Source organism: Acinonyx jubatus, chromosome A2 (genome assembly GCF_027475565.1).
Source record: "Acinonyx jubatus isolate Ajub_Pintada_27869175 chromosome A2, VMU_Ajub_asm_v1.0, whole genome shotgun sequence".
In the NCBI taxonomy this organism is placed as follows: Eukaryota; Metazoa; Chordata; class Mammalia; order Carnivora; family Felidae; genus Acinonyx; species Acinonyx jubatus.
This window is the reverse complement of record NC_069383.1, coordinates 84,901,451-84,916,007: the sequence shown is the minus strand read 5'-3', so window position 1 is coordinate 84,916,007 and position 14,557 is coordinate 84,901,451. Positions and strand designations below refer to the sequence as shown.

Here is a 14,557-nt window from a genome sequence, read left to right as displayed (position 1 = left end):
GGCATCTTCATTTCCCTAAACTCTGGGTGGGTCTCCCCATGATCAGCTTTCTTGCCAAAATGAAATTGTCACCTCTTTTATACCTTAATTGTCCACTTCAACCTATCTCTACTCCTCTTGCTCATTCATTCTTCCCTGAAGTAACAGGAAGAAGATAAACAAAGAAAACCCCCTGCCTGTCTTTCAAAAGCACTAATGATCTAGGAAATGGAAACAGAGCAATAATGTCACAGGATTCTCTAACGAATGCTTACTTCTCTAGTAGGGTCTTCTCACTAGCCCTGATAAACTCAGGGACTGGGTCTTTGTAACAAAAGTTCCTATACCTGGAATGCTGTGTCTACACATTGCCAACTCTATGTGACCTCACCTTCCCTATGATGACTCTTTTTATTACTTAAGTCTTTGTTCAGTAAGTCCTTCTCTGCATAGTATCACAAAACTCAGAAATTAGTTGTCTGCTAATTGTTTATGCCTCTCTTCCCCAAATTGAACAACAGATCTCAACACTAAATTTGAGAACACGAACAACATCTCATGAATCTTTGAATTCTGACACTGGGTGACTCACTAGAGTATTAACAGAATCATTTTGGTAGATTTTCCCAAGTCCTGACAAAGGCTCATCATTTACTACATACCATGAGCACAATTTCTGTCTTCCAAAGCCCATTTTCTTCACAATCCCAAAAATCTGACATTATTTAAAAGAGAAAAGATCATTTTGTAATCACAAAGATTTTTATAATTGAATTATTGGAAGCCTTGTAAGGAAACAGTTCTTTAATCTACTTGTCATGCTGGTTTTCCTTTACTAATGCCACATACCCTTATTCCCCCTGTATTACATAATAAAAAGTGTTTATTATCAGTCTCCTTCTTCTGAATATTAATTTTCCTGAACATCAATGCATGAACTCACATCTAGGGTTTATCCTTTGAATGATTCCATGCTGTACTTATCAATAACAAAATTATGTTTTAGGTTTAAACACTTTTGAGCATTTAAAAAAATCTATATGACTTTCTCTTTCCCAATTAACTGATAAAAGATATCTTTGGGTCATTGATTATAGCAATAAAAATAATGCAAGAGTTTTTTTTTTAATTTACAAGATCTGTCAAAAGGTGAATAGTAGGGATTCATTCTCTGCAAATCACTGTATTTCTCATCCCATGTTGGAGTCAAGCAGAGCACCAAGTAATTACCTCATTATACATTCCCTTGGACACATGTATCAAAGTTCCCACCTTCACATGAGAATTAAATATTGGTATGTGGTAACATTTCAATTTCACAACTGAGTTCTGCCTACAGAGATCTAAGTCACAAATCACTCCAGGTTGGGTAAGGAATCCAGTTTTAATATTTTTTCTTGAATAATCAGAGTTTACACATTTTTATCTACTGTCAGCCCTGAAAACTTCAGATTCTATTAATTTTTCTGTTTGAGTCTTGTTTGAGGGAATGTGTTGAAGGAATACGTGTTGCTCATTTACAATATTTTTAGTTTTTATTTTTCCTAATTAACCTTTTGATTGTCTTATGCACATCAAAAATTTAATTTTGTGCTGAGATCTTCACCTTAGGAGTTTTTTTTTTTTAATGGTTCTACTCCTAGAAGATAAAGAAAGGAAAACTTTACTAACCGTATTGGTGATAAAATATTTTAAAAATCAGTTTGGAAAAAAAGTCCAAAAAGAAATAAAAGATTAGGTTGAGTCCGTATCACCAGGGAGTTCAAGATTAGCATTTCGGTTCCTTTGGCCAGTCATAAAGATGGTCAGCAAAAATAGGATAAAATTAATAAAAAATGAGTGTGATGAACTATACAATACAAAACCAAACAATTTTATTGACATCTGACCTCTGCGTGAAGACCTTGCAATGTTGCCTTTTGTGACAAGTAAGAATTTTGCACTAATAGCTCCATAATTAAATGTGATGGAGGATGTTTCCAGCAATCTGACTTAAAAATGGGATTACCTCATTTGAACTACACAGAAATCTTGACAGGGTAGAGTAAGCATTTCCCATGACAGGTGGATTATGTCTAACTCAATAGTAATGCCACATAGAGATTTACCTTTTTAGTCATGATTATAACAAATTTTACAGTGTAATTGTCTCATTTGATTTATAGCTATAATCTAGGACCCTTAATTGTATGAAGGCACTGTCCATTATTCTCTCACAAAGAAGAAAGCTAATAGCAGAAACAGTAAAATTCAGTATTTTATTTTGACCAACGTCTCTATGTGCTACATCATTCCTATGCAGCTATGATCTTCATGGCAACACCCAAAGAAATGTGTGACACTCACTCTATGAAGTAGACTTCACCCTTCTCTGTATAGGCCATTTCCCAGTTATCAGGCAATGGGTCTGACTCCTCATTCTCTTCAGGTTTAGTTGGTTTTGCATCATCCATCTGCTCCTTCAGCTCTTCGGGCTGACTGTATACTGGTGCAGGATAAGGCTGGGAGGGTGTCTCCCCTGAGGCACCTGCACTCTTGTCTTCATGTTCACTGGATTCTACAAGAGAACAAGAGCATGCGGTCAGTCACTCTAGCCACAGTAACTTCTCAGTGATGTGGAGTATGATGCACCAGGGTAAATAAGCTCTAGGAAGGCTAATAGGAAAAGCATCATTGCAAACATCTCTGACAATGATCTCTAGGCCTATCTGAGTTCCCCTTTCACTTCTCATTCTTCTCTATCCTTCATCTAATTATTGCTGATTACTGAACTGGAGGACCATTTCACAACACAGGTGTGGTAAGCAGAATAATGACTCCTTAAAGATGCTCACATCCTACTTCCTGGAACCTGTGAATGAATGTTACCTTACATGGCAAAGGAGAATTCTCAGATCTGATTAAACTAAGGGCCTTGAGACTGGGAGATTATCTTCAATTATTTAGGTGAGCTCATTGAAATGACGAGCGTCCTTAAAAGTGTAATAGGAAGACAGAAGAGGAGGGTGAAGGGGAGATGTGACACTAAAGAATGGCCAAAGAGATACAATGCTGCTGGCTTTGAAGATAGAAGGGGACCAACCAACCACAAGCCAAGAAATGTGAATGGCCTCTAGAAGCCAGCAAATCAAGGGTATAGATTCTCATCTAGAGCTTCTAGAAAGTAACACAGTCCCACTGACACTTTGATTTTAGCCCAGCAAGACCCATGTCAGAGTTCTAACCCACAGAGCTGTAAGACAGTAAATTTGCATTGTTTTATGCCATTAAGTTTGTGGTAATTTGGTATAGCAACAAGAGAAAATTAATACAACAGAGTAAAACTTAAAAGAGATACATATATTAAAAGTAATTGGTAACAGGCTTGGAGGACAGACCCAAGAGTCTGAACATGTAGGTAGCACAAGCTCCAGAATGAGGAAAAGGAACACATAGAGAAGAAATAATAACTCAACAACAACAAAAAAAAAAATAGAAGAAAATTTACCTAAAATGAAGAAACACTTGAGTTTGCAGACTGAAATGGTTCACTGAATCTGACGCCAGATTAATGAAGCACATAGACTCCTAAACACATCTAGGTGAAATTTCCAAACTCCGATGTTAAAAAGCAACTTTAGTAGCTCCTGCACTGAAGAAACATGATTACTTACAAAGAAAAGAGGAACAGAAGAACATGAGATCTTTCATCTGTGATACTCTAAGCTCAAAGAAAATAAGGTAACATCTATAGTAACTTGAGAAAAAAAAGTACAGCAACTAAAGTAACTTAACTCTACCAAAATATTATTCCTCTATCCAGGCAAAAGAAAGTCATTTTAAACATACAGAAGTTCTGAATAGGTCCTATCCATGCATCCTAATTAAGGACAACATTTGAGAAATTACTCTAACAGGATCATGGGGATTCAATCAAGGCAGATACCTCAAAATAGGGAGAGAAAAGGAGAAAATAAAAATTAAGAAGTAAATCCTGTATAATATACCTAAATATAAATGGATGATGATCACATTTTTGGAAATTTGTAATAGGTGTTAAAAACAAATTCGTGTAAGACAAGAAAACATTATATGGAAAATCTAATACCGGCATGAACTTTAAACTATATGTTGGTAAAGTTCAGGTTCTAGAGGGTGGAGAAAAGGTAGGGAAATAAAGACATTTTAAAGGTCTGAAAGGGGCACACCAGAAAATGGGTAAACAGGATCATTTTAAAGTCTACCTTTCCACGGGATTAGATTATTGGGCAAGTGTTGTGGTCAAGGTGTAGACGTAATAGTATAATGAGGATATTTTTAAAATATCACCGAATGTATAGTCTCTCTGAGCTATTCAGAATTTCTTTTTCTTCCCATTTAGCTTTTCTGCCACTAACGAGAGACTATGAGTCTTATCTGTCAAAGAAGAATAGATTTGGTGTTGTCTAGAAAAAGAAATATTTTGGGGTAAATAAAAAGAAAGATATAATGCAGAGTAAATTCCTGCAAGATAAGATGGTGTGATTGGGAGAGAAATTCAAAGGGGTAAATATTCAGGTTTAAGACACTGCGTGGTTCATTCAGGGATTCAGCACCACTATCTTCAGGTTTGGTCTGGGTGTGATGTGGTAGTGATGAGCAAAGGGAAACCACAGAAAAGTTCAAGGGAGCCCAAAGGAGAAGAGGCCTCTGAACTGCTTTAGTTTAGCACTTTGGTAGAGATGTTTCCTGCCGAGTGGCTCCACGTCTCCACTGGTGGGTCAGAACAGAGATAGTGAATAAAAAAAAATGGCAAATACCACTCCAAGACTCCCCTGTGGTATGGATGTCACCAAAAGTCCAAGTATTCCCCAGTGGGAGATTTGGAAAACAACTCAAGAGTAGAGAACCAGGAGGCCTGCAGAGTCACTATGGCTTATTCATCTGTAAGCTGTGGTAGAGACAGCTTAACCCAAACACTGGAAGGAGAGTCCTATTGACAGATGCCAGTGTAAGGATAGGACAGTCAACTTAAAAATATGAAAGTCTACAACCATTTGGGAACATAACCAATAACTATTAACATTAAAAATATACATATACAAATGCACATGTTCTTTGGCAAAGTAATCCCGCTTAATATATATCTCTATATATGGGAATATATCCTCTATAGATAGATAGATAGATAGATAGATAGATAGATAGATAGATAGAAATATATCCTCTAGAAAAAAGGTGTTATGGTATAATAATACATATATAACAATATATATTGCAGTATATGTAATAATAAAGCCCTGAAAATGGTTTTAATGCCTAACAATGAAAATATGATTAAGTAAATTGTGGTTATCATTACCATGGAAAACTACAGTTTAAAAACAATGAATTAGATGTGTATCTATTGAACTGAAAAAGATGCTCATAATTACTACTCAAAGAGTAATCCAAGTTGCAAAGTAATATATATTGTTAATCCTATCTTTAAAAAATAAGCAAACACCAAGTTCTCTTAGATATATGCATATAGCTTTGCATATAATTATATGAACATGAAAACAGGATGGAAGATGTACAATGTATTACCAAATTTGATTACTTAAGGATAGTAAATTTAGATGGGGTGGAAGAAGTCGTGTTTATGTATCTCTGCATTCATTGGCTGTCTGTTATATTTATAACTTTAAAAATTAATAAAGGTAATTTACAAGGAGTTAATTAAAGTTGAATGCTACCTTTGTCTCAATCAGTTGCTTAGATCAATGTTTTCCCTGCATGCATCAATCTCAGAGGGCCATATTAAGGTATCTATAAGAATTAGGAAGCACAAGAACATGTTACCAGCTTTCATGGTTTTGCCCTTAAAAAGAAGACTTTATTAAAAGAATATGGATGCAGTCTTCCAGCTGATTCCTCATAAAGAATTGACCTTTGTAAATATGTGGGAAAGAAGCAGCAAGAAAAGATACCATTGCTCTCTTGAGATGCTCATTGCTGTACCTTATTACATATAATTACCAATACACGAAATACACTGCTCTCAGGTGTTTCCAAATGTCATGTTGTATTTGAAAAGTTAAAATGCAAGGTCATGTTCTGAAATATTCACTCATTCAATATTCACTTAATCAATATTCATTAAGCACACAATTGTCAGGAACTCAGGACAGAAGAATGAACAAGAGAGGCATGATCCCTGCTCTTGTGGACCTCAAAATATGTCAAGATGTGTAATCTTTAAACAATTTTAAGTGTGATGAATGCTTTCCCAGGCAAATCTGGGATATTATGCATATGCATTCACCTAATTTTATATAAAGAGTCAAGGAAAGCCTTTTTTTCCCAATGTGCTACTGACCTGAAACTTGAAAAAGAAATCAAGAGACTTTTTTCAGAGGAAGGTAATGGAGAAAAAAAAATCAATAAACAAGGGCTTAATTAGGCAAAGCCTTAGAAACCATGCTCAGAATTTGGGGCTATATCCTAAAAGCAATGAGAATACATTGATGTGTCTTAATCAAGGAGACAACACAACCAGATTTTCATTCCCCACAAAGATTCCCCTTAACTATTCTGGGGATTTACGAATGGCAAGAGTAGATATTTACAGATCAGTGGGGAGTTATTTTTGTGCTCCAGATGAGAGATGATAGTGGCATGGGCATGGAATGAGTGGACTGAAAAATATTTACAGGGTAGATTTGGTATGATTAAAAAAAACTGGACAGATAAGAAAAAAAATGAGATGTCACGGTAAACCTGGTGGCAAAGCCATTCACTGAGATAGAAAATGTGACAGAAGGAGCAGGACTGTGTGGGGAGATAGGGAAATATGTGTATTGTTTTGGGCACACGGAGACAGAGGTCTATGGCAAACTCACAACGGACATGTCATGTCAAAGAGTGTTTGGCTGGAGAGAATCAATTCAAGAAACAACAGAATATGGCTAGACTGTATTATAATTTATGCCAGGGGAGTGAATGAAATTGCCTGGAGAGGCAGTGTAGCAAGTGGAAATTGGAATCCCTAGAGCAGCTGTCTGAGGAATTCCCACATTTAAGAGTCAATGAAAGAATGATTAGGAAAGAACAGTCAGGAAAGTAATAGGAAAACCAGTTGATCTTCATGCCATAGAAGCCAAAAAAAGGGCAATGAGGAGGAAACACTTACTACCTTTGGCCAAAGCTTCTAAATAGTCCACAATATAAGGGCATCAAATCTATTGACATTAATGACACGGAGGAGGTCACTGGGGTTATTAGCTACCAGTTATGGTAGTAGTTATAGTGGAATGGTGGGTGCAGAAACCAGGTTGGAATGGACTAAAGAGTGAATGAAAGTATATAATATGCTGACAGAGAATTCATTCAAGAAGCTTAGATATGAATAAATATACTTTTTTTTTTTGCTTAAAGTTGAGTCTTTGGAGATGTCTACAATTATATTTATTGATGTGCCAGAGATTATGGTGACAATTTCTCTCAGTTTGTCTAACATGTGTTTAACTCATTCATTCCTTTATTCTTATCTAATGGATTAATCATTACATTAGCAAACATGAATTTAATACCTACAATGTGCAAGATACTTGAAAAGAGCTTAATAGGGCAGAGAAGAATTTTATCAGGCTGGGTTGATAGGAAGTAATCAACTAGTAATGAACTGTAGTCAACTGTAAGTAATCAACCAGTAATGAACTGGGTTGATAGGAAGTAATAGGTAGCACCTACTTTCTCTATCTGAACAAAATAAGAGAAAAAAATGAGTAAGGCAAATGGAGAACTGTAACATTCCCATATTTACTATTCATAAAGGCCAATCTATGGATGTAGTTTATGGTCAGAGTCAAGGGCTTCTGGTGAAACCCAGAATCAGGCAAATTGTACCCACAGGCAGCACAGAACCAGGGCAGGCTGCCCATGCAGGGGCAGAATCTATTTTCAGAAGATGAATGTAGAACATTAAAAGGAAGAAAAAGAGGAGTTGAGTCAAGCAGGCCCAAATATCCTTCTAAGATGCATCATTCAGATAAGTCACGCCCATTCTGTCTGGGTAGCGTAGATTAAGGTGCCAGGAGAGTGCAAATTAAGTACCTTCTTTGACATGTAAGACAACATGGTGGATAGAGAGGAAGTACCTCCCCCCAACTCTAGGTAACTACATACAGTACTATCATAATGATTTACTAAGTGATATTCAATGACACTAAAGAGTTATATACAAATTTCTAGGATGGCAATATAGCATATGGAAATAATAATACCTAAGGCAACTGTCTGAAGAATTCCAATACTTAGCACTCAGCGAGAGAAGGAACTGGCATTCCATTTCCTATATTACTATGACAGTGTTGTTAATTAATTAATTAAACATTTGTTGAGACCCTACTAAGTGCCAGGCACTAGGTTAGGCAGTGGGTAGTCAAAGAGAATGTGGTCCAAATGGTATGCATTGTTAGTTTGCTAGGGCTGTCATAACAAATACCACAAACTGGATGCCTTAAACAATAGAAATGTGTTATCTTACAGTTCTGGACACTAGACATCCTAAATTAAGGGTTTGGCAGGGCCATGATCCTTCTGGAGAAACTAGAGAAGGATCTATTCCAGACCTGTCTGCTAGCTTCTGGTATTTACTTGGTTTATGGTAGCAGAATTCCAGTCTTCATATGGCGTTCTTACTGTGTACATGTCTGTGTCTCGATTTCCCCTTTTTATGAGGACACTAGTCATACTGGATCAGGGGCCGGCTTACTCTAGTATGACTTCATCTTAACTAATTGCATCTACAATGACCCTATTTCCAAATAAGTTTGCTTTCTAAGATTCTGGTGACTTGGACCTCAGTATAGAAATTGAGGAAAGGGCTCAATGCAACTACTTACATAATATATTAGGTGAGTTCAGCTTACAATTCACTGAACAGTCATGCTACCTCATAATAGTTTCCCTGCTTCATTAGAAAAATAGAAGATAACTTTACTGCATTTTGGATAATATGATTAAGTCTTTCTTCTGTGAGGCTTATTATTTTTAATCAGATATGTTGGGTAATGTATAAGTAACTGAGAATGTACCCATTAAGAACAGAATGGATTTAAAAAAAAATAGACTAGTTTTTAAAAAATTTTAAGTTTACAGCAAAATTAAAGAAAAGTATAGAGATTTCCCATATATTCCCTGCGTACCCTCCATGCATAGAGCCTCCCCATTACAAATATCCCCCACCAGTGTGGTACATTTGTTACAACTGATGAACCTACACTGCTACATCATTATCACCCAAAGACCATAGATTAAATTAGGGTTCACTGCGGATGATACATCTTATGGGTTTAGACAAATGTATAATGCTATGTATATGCCATTATAATATCATACCAAGTTTCACTGCCCTAAAAATCCTCTGTGCTCTGCCTATTCATCCCGGCCTCCCCCTATAACTCCTGGCAACCACACTGATGCTTTTACTGTCTTCATAGTTTTGCCTTATCCAGAATGTCATATGGTATAGAGCCTTTTCAGATTGGCTTCTTGCACTTAGTAATGAGATGCACTTGTAATATGTATTCGAGTTTATTGAATGTATTTTAATGGCTTAGAGCTCATTTCTCCTTAGGACTGAAAACATTCCATTATCTGGATGTACCACCCAAACTGATATTTACTAATAAAAGGATGGGAAAGAACAGATCTTACATGCCAACCAAGGGTGCACGTATAGCCACTCCTGTTGACATGCTTCTCTCTCCTCTCACGGACTTCAGCTTAGACAAGCATGGGTGTAGATGTGCCCGCACACAGACCTCATATATGTCAGATCTACAATTTGGGAAGTCCTGGACTATTTAAATTTTGACTAAGAAGGGACCAAATAATCCAGGTATATGCTTTACTTTTAGAGCACTGTGAAGCTATTTCTTGATTGAAAGTAGCCATGTAGAATTGTCCTTTTTGACTTCCAAGACAAATTTCCCAGCCTGGTCTTATTGTTAAATCTAAACATGAATTTTTGGATATGTAAATGTAATTTTTTCCTAAGATGCTTGCTGCTGAAGTGAACAGACTTTATCAAACACTGACATTTTTTCTGAGTATTCCATTTTGCATTTCTAGGTCACTTAGATGCCTTATGAACCAGAGCAAGGCATGTTTTGTTTTGTATCACTAACAATAGAATCAAAGAATATTTCAATAAAGAAGGAACATATCTTTTTAAAGAATGATAATGATAAAAAAATTTCCTTTGACCAGAACTGTTGAATTTCCTAGAAGCTCTACAGAGACATTGAGACACAAAACAGACATTGACAATGTAGTCTTATAAAGGAGGACCTATAAAAAACCATATTTTACGTACACCTTTGCTGGTGTGAAGGTTTAAGAAATATAATTTCTTTCCTCTTTCCTAATGTAATGGTGTTTTGTTGGATTTAGCAAATGCTTTTCTTCTTCACATAAGAAAATAAGAAAAACCCAAATATCTGTACATTGTAGAGGGACTGCAAGCCATTTAATTGGAAGAAAATTAAATGTATGCATTTTTACATAATTCAGTCCACCTCACATAAATTCTATAGCTCTGGTCTAGTCTAAGGTGTTGAGATACAACAATATGTATTGTTGCCATTCCATTTGCTTACACGTTTATCGCCCTACAAATATCTAACACATTGCCTTTTGGACACAAGACTAAGAATAAATCAGAATGCCATTGTTTTGAATGCCCCACTCAGTTTTATTAAAGAATAATCAGAAACCAAGATAAAACCATTTCAAGAAGAATGCCTGTTTTATATGTTATCCATATTTTCACTTGACATGGTCTATGCATATAGTTAATGTTGAAATTTATGTAATTGCCATCCTTCGAAACAAGGGAAAAACAATGTTTTTAAGCTAGACAGGAAATTGTTGATTTTATTTCTTGAACTGTCATAAAATTTGAATTTCCAAAATTTGGTTTACCCTGTGAGAGCTCTGGGATTTATATTTCTAATGGCTATGTGATAAATTTTAATGAATCTAATCATTTGTTTCCCTCCTGTCTTCATATTATTTCTTTAGAAATAAGCATAGCTAGAGAGCATTTGAGGGAAAAAAAAAAGATTGTGAGGAACACATTTGTAGTTGATAAGAAAAGAGAATAGCAACAATCTGAGATAATTTTTTTCTTTTGATTTTTGTTTAGTGCTTCTAAGGTAACAACAAACACACTCCACAAGAAACAGAAGAACATAATTGCTAAGGCTGGTGTCAGACTGCCTGAGTTTGAATCTGTTCTTTATAGTCTGAGGTTGGGGAAATTATTTAATCACTCTGGGCATGTCTCACTTTCCTTAAGCATACAATAGGGATAATAACATACCTCCGTATAAGCACTAGATGTGGCATGTATATAAATTGCTTAGAACAGTAGGTGTTCAGTAAATGTTATATATTATTATCAGTGAATTCTACTACTTCAAAAACACTAAGTAAATCACATAGTGAAATCAGTCAAGCAGCCTAAATAGTCTTTCCCCACAGAAACAAGAAGTGTAGTCAGGTTTGTATAATTTTAAAGATATTACTTTTTTTTAATATCCAATTTCTGGGGCACCTGGGTGGTGCAGTTGGTTGAGCATCTGATTCTTGGTTTCGGCTCAGGTCATGATCTCGTGATTTCATGGGTTTGAGCCCCGTGTCAGGCTCTGTGCTGACAGTGCAGAGCCTGATTGGGATTCTCTCTCTCTCTCTCTCTCTCTCTCTCTCCCTCTCTTTCCGCCCCTCCCCCACTCACATATGCTCTTCTCTCAAAATAAATAAATAAACTTTAAAAATGCAATTTCTAACAAAAGAGATACACACAAAGCTAATATTTCCTTTTAAAAAGGTGTTTACATAAATTGAGTTTTCCTTCCTTAGTTGAGACATGTTGTGTGGTTAAGTGATTTAAAGGAAGAAAATTCTGAGGATTTGCAGAATCCACACTTTTTTTTTCAAGTTCTGTATTATTCCTGTAGAGTCCTGCATTTGATTTTGCTGGGCACGAGGGGCTGCTACCGAGCAATGAACTTGGCAGCACTTTGGCACCACTGAGGGTATAGACTGAAAGCAGAATCAGAGGCTTAGCCCCCCGATTTTATATTAGCCCAATGCTTAGTCTCCTCATACATTACTAGGGCAACCCTGGTTTTCAAGTCTTTTTAGAACAGATTGCTTCTCACTTTCGTTTCTGCTCATTTGTGGTAGTGACCAAAGTGGTGGGGCATGAAGCTTTACCTTGCTTTCTTGCAAACTCAGGAATCTCATCAAAAAGTGTATTTGTTATACTAATACAAGGTCTTATTGCATTTTAGTGGGGGAGGGGGCTGTCAGAGCATGGTCCTCCCTTCACTTCTAGAAGCTGAAGTTCTTAGTTAAAATTTGAACCACAGGGTCTTATAAATGAATGAACATTTCAAGGGCTGACTCTTAGATAAGAGACAAACATCGTTTCAATTGATTTTCTATTATGACCATACTATAGATTATATCCTATAGTGAAAAGTGGAGAGCATTCTGTCTTCAGAAAGGAAGCAATCATGTAGTGGCCACCTGTGTTCTATGTAGCCAGTAGATTAAAAGAAGTCAAGATTATAGCTTCTTGATCACAGAGTGCTCTTACCAATTTTCCTAAACCTTCTAAAATAAAAAGAAGGATTATACTATGGGTGCTAAAATGTTTGCATTTTAAATGATTAATGAATTTTTACTCATCATTTAAAAAACTAATTACTTTTTTGATGTAGTAAAATATGCACATGGACGAAATCCAAAAGTACAAAGGGAAAACACAACGCAAAGTAGGCTTCCCTCCTGTTTATACTCCCTGTGCTGTAGCTAGCCAGTTAGCAAAGAAGATTACTTTTCTGCTTTTTCAGAGATATTTCTATATACACTGATTACTGACTTGCAGTGTTTCTTTTTAACTTCTTAGTTCTCCTAAAGTGTTTCTAAGTTCTAAAAAAATGCATTATATAAATTCTTTTTAAAAGTTTTTATTTAAATTTCAGCTAGTTAACATACAGTGCAATATTAGTTTCAAGTGTACAATGTAACGATTCATCCCTTCCATACAACACCTGGTGCTCATCACAGGTGCACTCCTTAATCCTCATCATCTCTTTAACTCATTCCCCCACTTTCCTCCCCTCTAGTCACCATCATTTTACTCTCTGTCGTTAAAAGTCTGTTTCTTGGTTTGCCTCTCTTTTTCCCATCTTTTGCTTGTTTGTTTGTTTTGTTTCTTAAATTCCACACGGGAGTGAAATCATATGGTATTTGTCTTTCTCTGACTTATTTAGCTTAGCATAACACTCTCTAGCTCCATCCATGTGGTTGCAAATGGCAAGGTTTCATTTTTTATGGTTGAGTAATATTCCATTGTATATATATACACCTCTACTTTATCCATTCATCAGTTGATGAACCCTTGGGCTGTTCCCATAATCTGGCTACTGTAAATAGTGCTGCAGTAGATATAGGGTGAACATATTTCTTTGAATTAGTATTGTTTTATTCTTTGAGTAAATACTTAGTAGTGCAATTGCTGGATCACAGGACAGATATATTTTTAACTTTCTGAGGAAGTTCTTTACTGTTTTCTACAGTGGCTGCAAGAGTTTTCACTCCTAACAACAGTGTATGTAAGTTCTTTTCATATAAGATATGTGAAAGAGATGAGGTGAATGAGAAGAGATGGCCCTTAGACATGGTGGTAATTTATATATAATATATTTATGTAAAATTATATGTATATAAAAATAAACTTAGAATAAAATATTAGAATTAGGGAAAGTTAGGGTAATGATTAACTGAGCTTATGACCAATTGAGGAAAGAGAAATTCCCAGTCCTGTCAAGAAATGACCTTTTAGCTGTAAAATTTGTAACCAAATTGCATTTCACCTATTCAGGAAGATAGGCAGGGAAATGTGAATTACTAAGAAAACATGTTCAATACCCCAAAAATTATTTTTCATCTATATCTAAAACCCTCAGTTGGTTATAGTTTCTTTGAAGCACTATAACAACAAAATGTGAAATTAAGAAAATAGAAAAGTCAAGGTCTAACCACAAGCAGAAGATGACAAAGAAAAAAAATCCAAGATTTAAAAAACTAAATTGTAAAGATTTACTAGAAAGATTAGTAGAGGGAATTATTTCCCATTAATAAGGGAGAAGAGCTGCCTTAATAAGTGTATCTTCTTTCTGCAATATTTCATTTTTAACATTTTAGTAAAAGTAGACTGGAATAATGGCAATAAAATGAGTGCCCATAACTTTGAAACTGTATATGTCATTTGGTTTTAATAAATGTAATGAATTTGGAAGATGTTTATTATATAGAACCAAGTCCCACAAGCCCTCAACTAACTTTGGGTGAGAGAAACTGATATAAGTATTGAAAATATTCAAAGACCAAAGCAAGATACAAATGAAATACAGGATATAAATGTGCAGAATCTTTTAGATCTTACTTTCAAAATTCTGAAAATATTCCACGAGACTGTACTATGTAAAACATAATAGCCCCTTGTGAAGTTTTAGGAACATCAAAAGGTCTGAAAGAGAAAAAGAAGAAGCCTTTATTT

The 14,557-nt window shown here is 35.6% G+C and overlaps 1 protein-coding gene across 14 annotated transcripts in view; it reads right to left on the bottom strand.

The window, feature by feature from the left end:
* Positions 1-14,557, bottom strand: part of MAGI2 (membrane associated guanylate kinase, WW and PDZ domain containing 2) — a 1,320,050-nt gene that overhangs the window by 467,636 nt on the left and 837,857 nt on the right. For all 14 annotated transcript variants that reach the window (XM_053218549.1, XM_053218550.1, XM_053218551.1 and 11 more), the window contains one exon: positions 2,326-2,536. In XM_053218549.1, the coding sequence (XP_053074524.1) occupies positions 2,326-2,536 (211 nt within the window). The remainder of the gene's footprint in view (positions 1-2,325; positions 2,537-14,557) is intronic.